General features: G+C 56.0%; 1 protein-coding gene across 2 annotated transcripts; it reads left to right on the plus strand.

The window, feature by feature from the left end:
- Nucleotides 1-1,791: 1,791 nt before the first annotated feature.
- On the plus strand, nucleotides 1,792-11,930 carry LOC128830680 (C-type lectin-like). Of its 2 annotated transcripts, XM_054016551.1 has the most exons (5): nucleotides 1,792-1,858; nucleotides 3,661-3,755; nucleotides 5,538-5,675; nucleotides 8,134-8,248; nucleotides 11,648-11,930. In XM_054016551.1, exons 1-5 carry the CDS (start codon nucleotides 1,792-1,794, stop codon nucleotides 11,713-11,715), a joined length of 483 nt encoding a protein of 160 aa, XP_053872526.1. In that variant the 3' UTR covers nucleotides 11,716-11,930. The 2 variants fall into 2 exon arrangements, 1 of the variants encoding a protein (XP_053872526.1); XR_008443644.1 differs by lacking the exons at nucleotides 1,792-1,858; nucleotides 3,661-3,755; nucleotides 5,538-5,675; nucleotides 8,134-8,248 and adding an exon at nucleotides 9,399-9,495.
- Nucleotides 11,931-17,962: the final 6,032 nt, after the last annotated feature.

Raw genomic sequence — 17,962 nt, forward strand, 5'->3', positions numbered from 1 at the left:
CTGTACCCGCTGGGGGTCTGACCCCAATGACTCCAGTAGCCCCACACCAGACTGTACCTGCTGGGGGTCTGACCCCAATGACTCCAGTAGCCCCACCCCAGACTGTACCCGCTGGGGGTCTGACCCCAATGACTTCAGGGGGACTCCAGCTGATTTACACTCCCTGGGCATCTGCCCGGAACTTTCCATGGGACAAGATGGACGTGAGCAGTTGGGCCAGTCAGGGCCAGGGCACGATGGCTCCCTACAGCCACACTGACCTCAGCGCTGACCGACGAGCACAGGGAGGGAACAACTTTTATTTTATCTGTTATCTGAGCCCTGCCAAGTGCTTCCTCCTGGTCACAACCTGGCTGGTGGCTGGGTCCTGGTTCCTCTTAGCTCTATTTGCCTTGGCATTAAATGATTGTATCTGTCATCAGCACAGATTTGCATGTTCAGTATTGACACGTGGTTCCCTCCCCTGCTTCCCTGGACTGGTCTATAAATGCCCCAGGCACGGCCAGTGTCCCATACAGGCTGCACTTGATCCGACCTTGCACCAGAGCGGCTACGCGGAGAGAGAATCAGGTGAGACCCTTCAGAGCTTCCTCCAGCTTCTTCCTCCTCCTGCTCGGGGTGGCTGGCGGCAGCTGATCCATTACAGGGGCGGGTGCCGGTGTGAGTCCCCTGATCCGGGGCCGTCTCTGTCTCACCCCTTCCTCCCACCCAGCACAGCCCTGCATGTGGCACCCTAACGCCTGCAGAGCCATGCCGAGCGCTCTGCCCCTCCCAGAGCTGGGCCCAGCATCCAGTCCTGTGTCCAGTCCCCAATGGAGTATCATTCTGCTGGGCAGCTCTCCCATTGGACCCCTTCTCCCAGTCATGGTGCCACGGGGATCCCAGCCCCCACCACGAGCTGCAATGACTATCATCCCCCCTTCCCCGTCCCACCCGCCCGCCCGCCCCAACATGTGGTGTTGGCTTCCCAGACACTCAGTCTCCCTGGAGCTGGAAATATGAGTGTGATTCAAACACCTGTTAGTGGGGGAAAGGCCCCAGGGGTGGGGTCAGTGGGTGTCTCATGTACCAGGTGCTGGGTGATAACACGAGAAGCTCCATGTTTCTAACACTGAACTGGTCTCTAGTCAGAGAACTATTGCAGAGGTGCTGCACCTGCAGCCGGCATTCCAGCCCTGTGCACACAGACTGGCCTCCATCCTGGTGGCACTGGGGCCTCTTCCAAACTCTTCCCTCCTGCCACCTGTGCCCTCCCTCCACGTTCCATGTAGGTGGCTACTGTGGGGACCTGCCAGTCCCAGCACTGGGGAGAGAGGAACAGCAGGAAATGGCAAATGTCCCTTCTGAGAACCACTTTTCTCTGCAAATGGGACCCTGTTGCCTGGGACCCAGACTCCTGAGTGACCCTGGCCTCCCTGCTGCCCCCCATCTCCTCCCCACCTGCAGCCCTGGTTCGGGGAGTCCCTGGTGGTGCGGCTTGCAGAGCCCAGTCACTGAGGAGCTGGGACCTGGCTCCCTGCCGGATGTCCAGTTCTGTCCCTGGGGCACGGCTCAGTGAGGGCTAGAGGCAGAAGGGCCCTTTGGAACCAGGGACATGGGCTGCATCCCCTCGGGCTGGGGGACGGGATCCGTCTCGGGGCCCTTCCAGCCCAGCCAGGCCCTTTAGCAAACAGCCCCAGCTCCAAAGCACTGAAATGCCCCATGAGGGATGGGGGCGTCGCTCCAGGGGCTGTCTCAGGCTCTCATGGCCCGATCTCCCTTGTGCGTTTTCTCACCAGGTGAAGAGAGAAGATGGGGCCAGTCGCCTACTTCAGCCTCTGCCTCCTCGGCTGCCTGATCTTTAACCCCTCGCTTGAAGGTGAGTCCCTGCCTGGCCCCTCAGAGCTGGAGACCCCAGGCTCTGTTTGCCCTTGAAGGGAAGAGAATTCATTTCACTCAGGGGTCCCAGCCCCACCATGTGGTAGAAGCTATCACAGCTGGGTCCCCAGAGCCCCTTCCTCACCAAATCTATCAATCCAGACCCCAACCAGCGGTTCAGCACCTGCCCGAGGGGCGAGGCGGCTTCCTGCTGCCCCTGGCTCTGAGTGCAGAGGGAATCCCTGAGACCTCCTGGGGCTGAGTGTGAGAGACAGGCTGGGAGCTACACCCGCCCCCATCTGCTGCAGCTTAGAGGGGGACTTTCCCCATCGGGCAGAGGGGTCCCCTCCCAACCAGGGAGCAGAATGTGCCAATAACATCCCAGACAAGTGACAGCCATCTCTTTTCACTGGGCTCAAAATGGCGCCTCTCCATGAGCTTCACCCTGTACTATGGATAATCCAAACCCTTCCCCCCTCCTTCTGTGCAAAGAAAAATCCTGGGAGTATTTCTCTCCCCCGGCACCCCTTCCTTACTTATCATAGTATATCAGGGTTGGAAGGGACCTCAGGAGGTATCTAGTTCAACCCCCTGCTCAAAGCAGGACCAATCCCCAGACAGATTTTTGCCCCACATCCCTAAATGGCCCAGTTCTACTGCCTAGCTAGTTATTCCCCAGTTTTAATTGTGCATTTGATTTTTCCTTCCTAAGTGAAGTACTTTGCACCTGTCTATCCCGAATTCCATCTTGTTCATTTAAGACCAAATCTCCAATTATTAATGCCAGTTGAATTCTAATCCTGTCCTCCAAAGTGCTAGCAACCTCTCCCAGCTTGGTGTCATCCACAAAATGTACAGGCATAATCTCCACTCCATTAGCCAAGTCATTAATGAAAATGTTGAACAGACCCAGGACAGACCCCTGAGACCCCACTTGATATGTATCCCCAGTTTGACAGCAAACAAGCAACCTCCCTAACTACTCTTTGAGTAGGGTTTTCCAACCAGTTGTGCACCCACCTAACAGTAATTTCATCAGGATCACATCTCCATAGTTTGCTTATGAGAACATCATGTGGGACTGTGTCAAAAGCATTAATAAAATCAAGATCTATCAAGTCTACAGCTTCCCCACATTCATGGGGAAAGAAGGAATTTATCTTGACATTTCCATGTTGGCTTTTACTTATAACCCAATTATCCTCTAGATGCTTACAAATGGATTGTTTCATAATTTGTTCCAGTCTCTTCCCAGGTATCAAACTTAGGCTACTGGTCTATAAGTTCCCAGATTTTCTTTGTTCCCCTTTTAACAGACATGTACCAAGTTTGCCCTTCTCAAGGCCTCTGGGACCTCACCCACCCTCCATGAGTGCTCCCCATCTTCACCCCATAGTCCGCTGTATACTCTGATTCAACTGTCTTTACTACCCCTCCACCCCCATCCCATCAGGTCCCCCAGTGGTCCTGCACAGAAGATAGGAGGTGACCATCTTCCTTGAGGACGGCCCAGCTCCTGTCCCCTCAGGAAAGGAGACAGTGGTAATTTTCAGTAGGACAGCCTCACTGCTACTGACAAAGGTGGCAAGGAAGTGGCAGCTGTTTTAACTGAGTGGCTTCAGCCCCATTGAAAGCAATAGGAGATAGTGGCCATTTTGAGAGAGGGCAAATGTTCACAGGATTTTGGGAGATCTGGAGAAGCTGGAAGGATGACAGCCGGCAGCTCTGCTCCCATTCTCTTCTCCAAAACAGCCTCTCACCACACTGTTCTCTCTCCCCGTCCCATCCCCTCTCTCGGATCAGGAATCGGGGCCTCGTCCTGTCCCAGTGGCTGGCTGATCTACCGAGGACACTGCTATGGCTTCTTCCCCATAAAGAAGACCTGGGCAGAGGCTGAGGTACGAGGCTTTTCTCAGGGATCCGCGGGGCAGGGCAGGGCGGGTTAGTTGGGAGGGGCAGGGGCTGAAGGGGTTTGGTGACGTCACCATTGGCCCCTGGGTGTATCCCTGCAGAAGTGACGTGACTGGTGCCAGGCACTGGGGCTTGGGAAGAGGCACTGAGAGGGGGCTCTCTTCCCTCACAGCCGTCCCTGCTCCTGCTGCTGCCTGGTGGGGCAGGACTAGGGTTACCATATTTCAGCAAGCAAAAAAGAGGACGGGAGGAGCCCCGCCCCCGTCCTGCCCTAGCCCCGCCCCTGCCCCTCCACTTCCTGCCCCCCTCAGAGCCACCAACCCTCCCCCTGTTCCTTGTCCCCTGACTGCCCCCTCCTGGGACCCCTGCCCCTAACTGCCCCCCAGGACTCCACCCCCTACCTAAGCCTCCCTGCCTCTTGTCCCCTGACTGCCCCCTCCTGAGACCCTCCCCCATCCTAACTGGCCTCCTAGGACCCTACCCCCTACCTGTACCCTGACTGCCCCAACCCTTATCCACACCGCCACCCCCAGACAGACCCCTGGGACTCCCACGCCCCATCCAACCACTCCCCACCCCCTGACAGCCCCCCCAAACTCCCGACCCATCTAAACCCCTCTGCTCCCTGTCCCCTGACTGCTCCGACCCCTCTCCCCACCCCTGCCCCCTGACAGCCCCCCCCCAGAACTCCCAAACACCCCCCCCGCTCCTTGTCCCCTGACTGCCCCCTCCTGGGACCCCTGCTCCTAACTGCCCTCCAGAACCCCACCCCCTACCTAAGCCTCCCTGTTCCTTGTCCCCTAACTGCCCCCTCCTAAGACCCCCCCCCAAACTGCCCCCCAGGACCCTACCTCCTACCTGTACCCTGACTGCCCAAAACTTTCTCCACCCCCCCAAAAAGCCCCCCCCCGAACTCCCGACCCCCCCCCCCCGTCTCTTGACTGCCCCCTCCAAAATCTCCCTGCCCCTTCTCCTGCCCCCTTTACCCTGCCGCTCAGAACATGGTGTTGGGCTCTGTGCGGAGCCGGACACGTGGCTGCGCTCCCCAGCGCAACACACAACCCGGTCCCTGCCCTTGCACAGTGCTGCCGGAGCGGGGCGCTGGGCTGCAGGGGAGGAAGGGGGGGGGAGCTCTACGGCTGCTCCGGAGTCCAGCCCGGCAAGCTGCAGGGGGAAGGGCTCTGGCTCTGGCTGCCAGAGCCCCATGCGAGCGGCTGAATTTCCTGCAGCCCTCCCAGCCGCGCCTCGCTCTGCCTGGGGGGGAAATCCCGGACATTTTTAGTGGTTTACAAATTCCCGCCCGGACGCTATTTTAACACAAAAAGGAGGACATGTCCGGGTAAATCCGGACGAATGGTAACCCTAGGCAGGACCCCACACCAGTGCCAAACAGCCAGGGCCGGCTCTAGGATTTTTGCCGCCCCAAGCTTGGAGAGCACAAAAAATAAACAAACAAACAAACACCGGAATGCCGCCCCTGGAATTGTGCCGCCCCAAGCACGTGCTTGCTTTGCTGGTGCCTAGAGCCAGCCCTGCAAACAGCGTCCTCCTGCAGGGGGGTCAGGGCCGGCTCCAGCATTTCTGCTGCCCTAAGCAAAAAAAAAAAAAAAATCCGCCTTCGCTCCTAGAGGGAGTGAGGGACCTGCCTCCCCCGAATTGCCGCAGGTGCCGCCCCTCTCCCTTGGCCCCCCCAAGCACCTGCTTGTTAATCTGGTGCCTGGAGCCGGCCCTGAGGGGGGTAACAGGCCTTGCTGATGTCCCTGCTGCAGCTGGAGTGTCAGTATCTGCACAAAGGGGCCCATCTCGCCTCCATTCTCAGTGACGCAGAAGGGACCACGGTGGCCAGACACATCAGCGAGTCAGGCTTCAAGGATAACGTCTGGATCGGACTCCAAGACCCCCGGCACGTGAGTGTCCAGAGCCTACTTTTGCCTCTGTCAGTTGCGACGGCTGATGCAGCTGGCCCCGGGGCCAATCACACCAGCTTTGGAGTCCAGAGAACTAGTTCCAATCCATTGCCAGGCCGGGGGGAGCTGGAGGGCTGAGGACACTAGAGAAAGGGATACAGAGCCCCTCACTCCTCCCGCACTGGGTCCAGTCTAGTCTCTGGTCTGGGGCGGGGGATCCAGGGGCTGAGTCTGTGGGTGCTGTTCGGGGAGCCTCTTCACCCCAGAGCCTCCCTGGCAGGGGGGAGGGAAAGGAAACTGATGGAGACAAAGCTTCAGATGGAGGCTGATAAGTTTACGCAGGGGGTCGTGTGACGGGGTTGCACATAGCACAGACTGGACTCGGTGACCCCGGAGATTCTTTCCAGTTCGATGTTCATAATGGCTCCTTCGCCCCCTGGGGCCCCTTCCCAGCCTGTGACTGCTCCCCCTTCGTGTCCCTGCCCTAAGGAGCTGGGGGCTCTCCTACGGAGAACCAGGTGAGGACAGGATCCCCAAGCTGAGGGAGCGACCAGCAGTGATGGGGCAGCGCAGAGATCAAGGGGGAGCAGAGGCTCAAGTCTTGGGCAGGAAAAAGTGGCTAGAAAATGTGGTGAGAGTCAAGTGGAGACGGGATGTGGGGTGCACGGGGAGGACACGGCACATTGCATGAGCTGGCAGGGGGGAAGGGAGACCGGGCAGTAGTTGGAGAGGCAGGTGCAGGTCAAAGGTCGGTTTGATGATGGGGAGAGCAGGGCCTGGCTGTACTTAGAAGGAAAAAGCCAAAGGGGACTGAGAGCTTACAGAAGGAGGGAGATGCAAAGGGTGTGGGAGGGCAGGGGTTAAAGGTGCAGTGCAGATGGGAGACCCTGGTGCCCATGACAGGGGGAAGGGTGTAGGAGTGGGGGAGGGAGCTCCTGGCAGCCCCTAAAATTTAGTGATGGGTATTTTTGGTAAAAGTAATGCACAGGCCACGGGTAAGGCTGCGAGTTTGTCACGGAGGTCACAGAAGTCACGAATTCTGTGACTTTCCGGGACCTCCGGGACTTCTGCAGCAGCCGGTGCGCCTGACTCGGGGGCCACCTGAGCAGCTCAGGCAGCCCTTGGGCCAGTCACACCGGCGTCTGCTGGGCCAGTCTCGGGCCACCGTCTGCCCACACACACACACCCAGCCCCCAGGAGCAGCAGGAGTTTGGGTGTGGGAGGGGGCAGGGGGTTGGTGCATGGGACGGGGTGAGGCAGGCTCTGGGCAGTGCTTAACTCGGGAGGGGGGTCCCAGAAAAGACAACATTCCCCTCGCTCACCTCCTAGGCAGAGGTGTGGCCAGGCAGCTGTGCGCGCTGTCTCTGACTGCAGGAACCGCCCCCGCAGTGCCCATTGGCAGCGGTTCCCTGCCAACGAGAGCTGCAAAGCCAGCGCTCAGGGCAGATGCATAGTGCATAGCTGCTTGGCCATGCCTCTGCCTAGGAGCTGAGCAAGGGGGATGTCGCTGCTTCTGGGGAGGCGTGTTGCCAGGTAGGGAGCCCTGCCAACCCCCACCCGTTCAGCACCAGCGGGAGTCCAGGGCTGTGTGCCCCCAGACCGCCGCCCACCCAGCGCCCCCGCAACGCCCCCTGGGCCACCCCCCCAGCACAGCCACGGTACCCCCCGCACCCCACAAGCGCACCCACAGCACCCCCTTAGCCGCAGCCCCCAAGCACACCCATGGTGCTCTCTGGGCCACACACACCCCAGCACACCAGCGGTGCCTCTGGGTTGCCCCCCAGGGGTATTTATAGTACAAGTCATGAACAGGTCATAGGCCGTGAATTTTTGTTTACTGCCCATGACCTGTCCATGACTTTTACTATAAATTCCCCTGACTAAATCTTAGCTACTCCTTGGGCCCCAGGGCCTGAGGCCAGGCCAGAGCCAGCACCCCAGAGGTGAAAGGCCCCATGTCCCACTCTCTGATTCTACTGCACTAGCCAGTCCTGCTAACTTGGGGTCAGACTGATGCTGAGCCCACTAGAGGGGAAAGGCCCCGTGTCCTATTCACTGATCCATCCAGCGTCTCCATCACAGACGCACTTTTATTTTGCTTAAGCAAGATGAGATCACCCACATTAAACCACCAGTGCCCCCCGGGAGGCCGTGCCCGTGGGGTTTAGGGACTAGAACACACTCCAGAGTGACTCTGCTCCAGCATGAGATAATTAGTTAATTCAGGCTTGGAAGGGAGAAGGTGAAGTTCATGTGCTAAGTGTTACTATTAGATCAGCGTCTCTAGGTCCCGTCCCCCTGAGCTGGCCTCTCCCCACCCACTGCCCCACGGCCCTTCCCCGACTCTCCCACTGCCCGAGTGGGGCACTTCTGTGTTGGGTTCTGTGTTTCTATGGTGCCTTATCACCAAGGTCTCTTCTCCCTGGGACCCCACGACCTTTCTCCCCTGTCTCTGCAGTACAGACACTGGAGGTGGACCGATGGCTCCCTGTATCGCTACAAAGCTTGGAACATCAAGGAACCAAACAATGACCATGGTGTCGAGTACTGTGTGGAGCTGGTGAGCTACCGGGGTAAGCAGATGCTCAAACACATATGCACCAACAAAGGAACCAAGACAGGACCCTGGCCACACACCCCAGCTCTCTCTGTGGGGATGGCCTCCTGTCCTGTCACCCTGCCTCTCTCCCGCAGCTCACAGTGCCCTTCTCCAGAGATAATCCCCTTATCTCACCTGGTAACTCCTCCCCCATCCATCCCAATTTGAGGCTCAGCTGTAGTCAGAGGCAGGACATACAGTACATTTGGCCCCAGACAATCGGTTAAATGGACTGGACCAGAGCTATTGCCCACTCGGTGCCATGTAGGTGGGCTGTGGATTCTTTGGTCGGTGTCTTGGTGGCTTTTGGCACCCTGATTCTGGAGGCAGTGAGGGGACTATTTGGGCCCCAGGAAAATTTAGAGCAGCCTCAGGGCTGCTCTGACAGTGGCAGTAACAAACTGGGCAGCCAGAGCACAGGGGCTTCAGCCACACCCCTGCCTGTCCCCTATCCTGGGGAGGCCAGGGCTGGGCAGGGCAGCTGTCTCTCTGCTGGGTTCCCCTCTGCAAGAAGAATCCCCAGATGGCCATTAAGCCAGCTTCCTGCTGTCCGTGTTGCTGGAGAGGTGTAGGGGGGTGAAGCGGGGCTGAAAGTCTCATCTCATTCACTGACAATAGGACGGACAGCTGGCTGAATGGGAAAGCTCACTTGCTAATTCAAACAGAAGTACTGGGAGCATAAGCTTTCGTGGGTAAGAACCTCACTTCTTCAGATGCAAGAAGTGAGGTTGCATCTGAAGAAGTGAGGTTCTTACCCACGAAAGCTTATTCTCCCAGTACTTCTGTTAGTCTCAAAGGTGCCACAGGACCCTCTCTTGCTTTTTACAGATTCAGACTAACACGGCTACCCCTCTGATACTTGCTAATTCAAGAGTAACTCATTCTTTGTGGGCCATGCTAGTCACATGGACTCGTCCACCCATCCGATTTTTCCCCCCACTGTCTCCGACTTAGAAGTGTCACTCATCCAATCCTGGAGCAGGAACAATGTCATGTGACCTGCACAACCAAGCACACACACAGCTAATAGTTGAAGTGAAAACTTTTGCAAAACGATTGTGGGCACCGTTTCTGAAGAACGCTCCCGGGGCTGTGGGGCTCTGCGAACGGGAAAGAGGGTGAAATTCACAGCAATTCATCAACCCGAATCCGTAGTGCTGTCCCCTGGGGCGAGACGCTGCCTCTGGGCCACGCCCAAACCCAGAGGTGTAGGAGATGGAGGTAGGGCCGGTTCATTCAGCACAGAGCGAGCCGGCGTCCCTCTTCCTGAGCTTGTCTCCCCGCGGGCACCTGGCCAGGGCTCTGTGCTCTTCTTTCTGGCCTTTTGAGGGGCGTTGGTGGGGAGGGGAGGTAACAGCAGTCCAGTGCCGTAACAAGGGCGAGACGAGTGAGGCACTTGCCTCGGGCACATAAAGCCGGGAGGGGCGCAGAAAGTGGTGGAGAGAAAAAAAAGATGCTGGCACGGAAATATTTATAACCCAGGTGATCTCCGCCCCGCCCCCCGCCTTGCCTCCCCCAGTGTCTCCCGCCCCGACTTGCTCCCCACCCCCTTCCCCAGCCCCGGAAGGGGCAGAGAGTCCCTGTCTTTCCCCTGCAGCAACTGCTGCCACAGGGTCCTAGTGTCCCCCACCTCAACTGTGAGGGCAGACTGACTCTGAGCCTGCCCTTCCCCCTCAGACCCTTCCCTTTTCCAATGGGCCCCTCCAGCAGCATAGCCTCCCCCCCCCGTCCCGCAGTCACCGCTGCTGTCCCATGCTGGGCAAGGAGGCAGCCCCATCCGTCACGCCCAGTGACGCTACAGTCAGGGGCAACAACAGGGGAGGAGGCGCACACAGCGCCCCCCGGCACCCACCATGGGGGAGGCAAGGGTGATTCCTGGACCTGAGAGGGGCCCTAGGAGCACATGCAGTGACAGTGGTGGGGGTGAGTGTGCTGCTGGGGGGGCGGGAAAGGGGGACTCCTCCCCCAGAACTTGCTGCTGCCGGCAGGGAGAGGGCTGGGCGGAGTCGTCCTCTCTGGCCCCTCTCCCGGAGCAGCCTGCCTGCACCCCAAACTCATCCTCAGCCCTGCCCCACCCCAGAGCCCTCACCCCCCCGCACCCCAACCCTCTGCCCGAGCCCTGAGCCCCGCCCACACCCCAAACCTCCCATTCCCAACCCCAGCCAGAGCCCTCACCCCCCACATTTCTACTCTCGCCCTGAGCCCCTCCCACGCTCCAAACCCCTCATCTGCAGCCACAACCCACAGCCCTCACCCCTGCACCCCATCCCTCTGCACCTCTCCCATCCCCAAACTCCCTCCCAGAACCTGCACCCCCTCCCTCCGCACCCCCAAACTCCCTCCCAGAGCCTGCACCCCAATCCCCTGCCCCAGCCTAGGCCCTGCACCCCAGACCTCCTCCCTCACTCAATCTCCCTCCCAGAGCCTTGGGCGGGTGGGAGGGGCGGACTTTGGGTGGGAGCGGGTTCTGGGCATCACCAAAATTTCTACAAACCTGCCGTCCCTGATCCTGCCCTGCAAACCTGAACTCCCAGCATTCTCAGGACACAGGCTGATCCCTAGTGACCACTGCTGATATCCAGCACCTCCCTCCTCCCTTAACCTGCGAGTCCCTCTCAGGATTGGAACTGGACTGGAACCAAAGACCATCTTGGAAGCAACATTACCAGCCCAAGCAGTCACAAATCATGAGTTGACCCACCAAAATCACAGGCTCTACCGCCGCTACTTCATTCATTATTTGGCGGCAATTCAGCGGCAGGCCCTTCCCTCCGAGAGGGACTGAGGGACCCGCCGCCGAAGAGCCGGCCCTGGGAGAGGGCGCAATTTTATATTCTTGCCTCAGGCGCAAAAATACCTAGTTACGGCTCTGCAGCAGTCACTGGTCTAGTGGACAGGGACGGGGCTGTGATTCAGGAGACCTAACTTCTATTCCCAGCCCTGTCACTGAGCTGCTGGGTGACCTTGGGCAACTCACTTCCCCACTCTGCGCCTCAGTTTCCCCTCCCACCTCTTGTCTATTTAGACTGTGCGCTCTCTGGGGTGGGTATTGTCTGTGGGTGTGTGTATGAACACAGCACCTAGCACCAAGAGGCCCCGTCGTGCTCTCATCAGACATATTCCAGCACAATAGAAGAGGGTCTCCCATTGTCACGCTGACACAGCGTCCCTCAGGGAGCGATGGAGCCTGTCTCTGTCTGAGGCACATGGGGCTTCGTCTCCAGCCTCCTCTTCCTCACAGCCTCATACACAGGAGCTGGGGCCTTCTCTCAGCAGTGTGCATGGGGGGTGGGGGGAGGAGTGGTCACTGTAAGTACAGGAATGGCCCTATTTGCCCTTCCCCCACCCCAGTGATTTCTGATTTGCCTTCTAGATTTTAAGAAGTGGAACGATGCTCCCTGTAACCAGCCAAACGGCTACGTTTGCGAGTATCAACCCTAGCGAGGGGAGTCACACGCCTGCGCCTGAAGGGGGAGCTCAGCGCCTGGGATGTAAAAGAACTGGGCTCCTTGGCTGTGATCAGACAACGGCCCAGACTTTCCAATGCCTTTGCTGCATCGAGGGCCTGTCCCCTCCCTCCCTGAGAGACCAGATCTCACTTCCCCAGCTGCAAACTCTCTTCCCCCAAGTGTCTCTGTTCTAGTTACACGCCTGCCCCTTCCCTCCCTTCCCCTCAGTGGCTGCAGCCCACGACAAGAATAAACTCTCCTGAGCACGTAGTTCTGTGTGTGTCTCCTCTGTCCCATTCCTGGCCCTGCATAGAGGCGTCCATCAAGCCCCCTCTGACTGTGTCCTGAACCGCCCAGATCCCAGTGGAGGAGAGGACGGGGACCCCCAGAGGGAGGCAGGATGGGCCTGGCCTTTTGGCTAAGGAACAGGACTTGGTTTCCCTCCAGATATCTGCAATAACCAGAGTTTCCTCTCTTCTGGCCCACCCATCTCCTCCTGGTCTCCTCTTCACTCAGACCCTGAGCTCCTCAAAGCAGGGCCGTGTCCCGCTGTTCTGTACACATCAGGGTGTGGAAGTCTGAGCATGCACAACCGTAGCTGTAGCAGACTCCTGGGGATCCGGCACTGAGAGGCGGGGCGCCGGAATCGGGAGGGCTCTTCCCTCCCACTTTTTAACAAAAAGAAACCGGCCTTAGGAGAGCAGGGAGCGCCGTATCAGCAGCGCCAGCCCCTGCTCAGCCAGGAGCCGTGTGTGGCTGCAGTTCCCAGCCTGGATTCCGCAGGCGGCAGAGGAAGTCCGGCTGGGGGCCGGTTGCAGTGTTGGGAGACAGGGAGGGGATGGACATAGTTGGGGGAGGGGGGGTGCATGCAGGGTCATGTGCAACTCCCTCCTGCCCCAGCAGAGGGGGCTGGATGGAGCTGCTGTTCTCCTGCTCCGTGCTCTTCTCTGCAGCTGGACATCACCTGGGTCCTAGTGCCCACCTTTTAGCTGGGCAAACGTAAGTGCCCATGGTGGGGGCAGGGCAAGAGCTGCTGGGGGAAGGGGAATGGGCGGGGGGAAGAGGCAGTGGGGAAGGGGGGTGGGATAGGGCAGAGGGAAGAGAAGAGGTTGGGGGTTGGAGCAGGGGACAGTGAGGAGAGGATGGGGGATGGGAATGGGAAGAGAAGGGGATACGGGAACAGGGTGGGGAGCGGGAGCCTGGCACCAGCAGAAGCAGCCCCATCGGGAAGGCAGCCGCAGCAGCATCAGGAGGCCCCAGAGCGCGACATCTCTGCAGAACCTGGTGCTGGAGTGGCCGCATCGTTGCTGCAGCAGCTGGGACGCCCCCGTTAAGCTGCCCATCTCCCCTTATTTGGTGACCCCTGGTTCTTATGTTATGTGAAGGAGTAAATAACGCTTCCTTATGTACTTTCTCCACACCTGTCCAGATATTATAGGCCTCTATCATATCCCCCCTCAGTCGTCTCTTTTCCAAGTTGAAAAGTCCCAGTCATTTTAATCTCTCCTCATACAGAAGCTGTTCCATCCCCCTAATCATTTTTGTTGCCCTTCTCTGTTCCTTTTTCAATTCCAATCTATCTTTTTTGAGATGGGTGACCAGATCAGGCCAGAGAGAGGGACCCAGGTGACATCACCTCCTTTTTGGGCTTTGGCTGAATCCCAAATACCACCTGAGATTTGAAACAGGATCAGACTTTGTCATAACTATAAAGGAAGGGTAACAGCTGTCCTGTGTACAGTACTATAAAATCCCTCCTGGCCAGAGACTCCAAAATCTTTTTCCCTGTAAAGGGTTAAGAAGCTCAGGTAACCTGGCTGGCATCTGACCCAAAGGACCAATAAGGGGACAAGATACTTTCAAATCTTGGGGGGGGAAGGCTTTTGTTTGTGCTCTTTGTTTGGGAGGCGTTCGCTCTTGGGACTGAGAGGGACCAGACATCAATCCAGGTTCTCCACATCTTTCTAAACAAGTCTCTCCTATTTCAAACTCGTAAGTAAAAAGCCAGGCAAGGCGTCTTAGTTTTACTTTGTTTTTCTCAACTTGTAAATGTACCTTTTACTAGAGTGTTTATCTTTGTTTGCTGTACTTTGAACATAAGACTAGAGGGGAGTCCTCTGAGCTCTTTTAGTTTGATTACCCTGTAAAGTTATTTTCCATACTAATTTTACAGAAATGATTTTTACCTTTTTCTTTAATTAAAAACCTTCTTTTTAAGAACCTGATTATTTTTTAACTTGTTTTAGATCCAAGGGGATTGAATCTGTATTCACCAGGAGTTGGTGGGAGAAGGAAGGGGGGATGGTTAATTTCTCCTTGTTTTAAGATCCCAGGGGTTTGGATCTGTATTCACCAGGGAACTGGTGAAAGATTTCTGAAGGCTTCCCAAGGATGGGAATTCTTGGGATGGTGGCAGCGGACCAGAGCTAAGCTGGTAGTTAAGCTTAGAAGTTTTCATGCAGGCCCCCACATTTGTACCCTAAAGTTCAAAGTGGGGATACAGCCTTGACAGACTTTCACAACAGTAACAACTTCCGCTCCAATCCATTGTGACTAACCTCTGCTTCCCCTAAGGGCAGTTATTACCATCTTTCATCCCACGGAAGAGACTGTCGCACAGGGGGGAGGGGACCTTTTAAACCCTCTCCCCTGCTAAGAGGAAAGGGAACAAGGGTGAAAATAGAAGCCTTGCTTGACACTCCTGCCTCCCTTTTGGTTTTTTTCCTTTTTGTGTTTCAGTCCATCCATCTCTCACTCTGCTCAGAATTTTATAAATACCCACCGCTGGACCTTGTTTAACGCTGCTCAGTGCTGGACAGCCACTGGGTTATGGTAACACCTTTGGCCTACACATTCCATCCAAATTAACGCAACAGGTCCCGGCCTGGGTGGGGTCTCCAGGCGCTGCCTACCACAATATAACTGTCCCCCTTCTACCAGGGGGAGTCGGCAGCACCCACAGACGGGTTCAATACCTAGGGGTTCCTCCTAACACTGTGACAGAGAACCTGCTCCAACCCCACCCAGTAACTTGGGAAAACTTAACACCGCCCCCGGTGCCATCAAGAGACAAGACTTCCCCACTCACAGGCACGGAGTCTGTGTGTAACCAAAGAGAACTGCTATTGAAGGGGACAGGGAACCCAGCATTAGTTTGGGAAAACACCACAACCTCATTCAAACACGTGTGATCATCAGCCAGCCTGACCCCACAGCACGCTGGGCAGTGTCCTTTGCCTCAGTTTCCCATATTGTGGTGGGAAAGTCTGAGGAATGAATGTCCCCTTAGCACATCGCTCCCCTCTCCCTCCACTACACCCCACTCACAGTTGGCCAACAAAGACCCAGAGCTCAGTGGGGCCTTCCTGTGGGTTCACCTCCCACCCCCGGGACGTGCATGGAGCACAACTGACCCTGCTGCCACCATTCGCTCCGCCACCATCGGTCACTCCAGCGCTGCTGCTGCTGTGTTATTTTGGATGTAAGGGGAGTGTGTACTTAGAATGTAATTAACCCAACTGCAACCATATTATGTGCACTTAATACAATAAAACACTACGTAGTTAAGGGTTAATTAAAAAACAGGCTTTTAAAGGCAAGGTTAAAACTAGCTGGCAGTTTTTGATAATTAAAATTAAAAAAAACAGTCAACAAGTGTAACTAAAAACCTTGATCAACAAAAGACCTTAAATCTGGGCACCTTTACTGTAAACGTTTATTGAAAGTTAGGAAAAGTAATAGTTTAGTAGGGGTCATTATGACCTATGTGTTTTGTAAAAGTTAATTATAAAAAACTAGTTAATATAGTGTACTATAAAGCAGTCCTCTGAAGCCATCTTAGGAGACTTTTTCCTGACACCTTTTCTCCGTGGTGGGTGAACAACTGGCCATCGCGTACCTGCTGTTAATTACTCAATACCATTCCAGATTTTAGATAAACATCTGCACTGTTCTAAACCTATTGCTTCTGTCTGTGTGTGTGCTTAAATCTAATAAACTGCAGTTTTAAATAAAGCAGGCTTACTTGCGTTAATCTTTTATCAGACGGAATTGCTATGTTCCCATTGATTTAGTCATGACACCGCCTAACATGAAAAAGTTAAGTTGCCCCTGCTGTGTGTTCTGAAAACCCTGAGTAATCGATTTTGGCAAGCCAGCCAGGAGTGGTGTAGAGGAAGGGAACGACTAATGTCAGTGGTTTCTTGGTTTCTTTGTTGCAATAGGTGAAGGGGGCAGTGGAACAGGGTCACACCATGTAATTCTCCACGCCATAGCCCACGAGTTCATTTACAGTCACATTCGGTTGTTGAGTTACGGGCTCGGGCTGAAAAGCCTGGTTGAGTAATGTCAGAAGGACAGGGGACACCTGGAGAGAAAGAAAAGCTGGAAGTAGATTTGTGTAATAGCTTGGCAGCTTTCATGCAGGAGCATGACCATGGTTTTTGGAAGCCTGGGAGCTGTACCAGTCCTGGAGCCTTCCTGCAGCTTTATAAGTAGATGGTAGAATTAAAGACAAAAATTAAGAAGTTAAAAAAAAATTAAAAAGACAAAGAAATACCCAGACTAAGGGCAGCTCAGATAGTGGTACTGCAGAAGCAGACGTGTGCCAGTAAGAGAGAGAATGGCGCAGGCTGGACCAGAAAGTATCTGGCGCAGATCCGTCCCAGGAGGGGTTAAAGCAGGGACCAGGAGGGGGAGATCGGGCTTCTCTCCCAGTGACTCACTGAGTGCCCCTGGAAAAGTCCTAGATTCAGGCTCCTAGTCTCATGTTTACACAATTAAATCCATGCCCTGATTTCTAGAGGGGCTGAGCCCCCGTTCTCACCCAGATGCCTTCAAAGGGGGACTCAGGATTTATCGCTCTCCCTTGCTTTCTGGGGCAGGCGTTCCTGAAACGCAAGACCTCCAAGCGCTTCAACATACACCATGGTCAGCAGCACTTCTTCAGCTTCTGGACAGGGCTGAACTAGGACAACGACATTGGGAACTGGCCATGGGCTGACGGCTCCGCCTTCTCCTTCCAGCTGTACGTCTCTCCTCCCTCATCCAGGGGCACTGGTCGAGCTCTGTGCCACCTCTGAATGGGGCAGCTCCTCCCCTGTCGATGGGGAAACCATTCAGAGCCGACCCAACATTTTCCACCGGGACGTTCTGTTCAGTGACAAACGGCGTTTGCGGGAAATTGCCATTTTTGTCAGCACTCGCCAATGGAAATAAAAAGGTTTCGATAAAAACTTTCAATGTTCAGTAAAAACTTTTGGTTTTGAGAAAGCACACATTTTTATCCCAGGCTGAAAATTTGTACCCAAAATGATGCTGGAAAACCAAAACAAAACAAAAATTGGGAGAGGACATTTTGGTTTTCTATCCAAAAATCCATGTACAGGAAATGTAAAATAAACACAATTGGAACAAATGTCCCCAGGGAAAATAATGGGCATTTTCTGAGCAGCTCTAATGACATCGTCCGCCTTTGCCCAGCGCTTTGGGACCTTTGGCTGGAAAGGGCCGGGCATCGGTTATTACTAGTGTCCCCACGCCGACCCCATCCAGGAGGGGGCTTCGTGCAGAGCCCTCCTCGCACTGGACAGCTGTTCACTAGCCCCCAGCCCCTGCCGCTCTCCTTGTCTCCTACCTGGCACTGAGACACACGGGATGATGGCGGGGGCTGTGTCAAAACTTCGCAGAGACGTCGCTGGGGACTGACTCACCAGAGCCTGGTCCTGCATGTCATGCAAAGTGGGTGTTAAATACCCGCACTCAGATTTGGTTTTCCTCCCACTTCGCCCAGGGGTCAGTGACGGCCCAGGTGCCGGTCAGGGGAGAGTCACCAGGGCTCAGTGGGTGTCAGTCAAAGTTTAATCCGCACAAATACAGAAAGATCTGGATTAAATACCTCCCCCCGCCATCGCTCTGGGGAGACAGCCAGCAACCTGGACGCAGGGCCGCCCAGGGAGGGGGGACAAGTGGGGCAATTTGCCCCAGGCCCCGCGGGGGCCCCCACGAATATGTCGGAGGCTCCCCCCGCCTCCGTCTTCCCCCATCCCCCAGCGTCTCAGCTGGTAAGGGGGCAGGGCTGCGAGCTGCGGCCGAGCGGCGGGAACTCAGGCCCCGCTGGAGACACCAGGCGGCTGCAGCGCTGTCCAGGGCCGCTCCTGGACGAGGCGTGCTGAGGCTCCAGGAGATGAGGGTAAGTGGCATGGTAAGGGGCCGGGGCTGGGCACCCCCTCGACCCCATC

The sequence above is a fragment of the Malaclemys terrapin genome, chromosome 1, assembly GCF_027887155.1.
Source record: "Malaclemys terrapin pileata isolate rMalTer1 chromosome 1, rMalTer1.hap1, whole genome shotgun sequence".
Lineage (NCBI taxonomy): Eukaryota > Metazoa > Chordata > Testudines > Emydidae > Malaclemys > Malaclemys terrapin.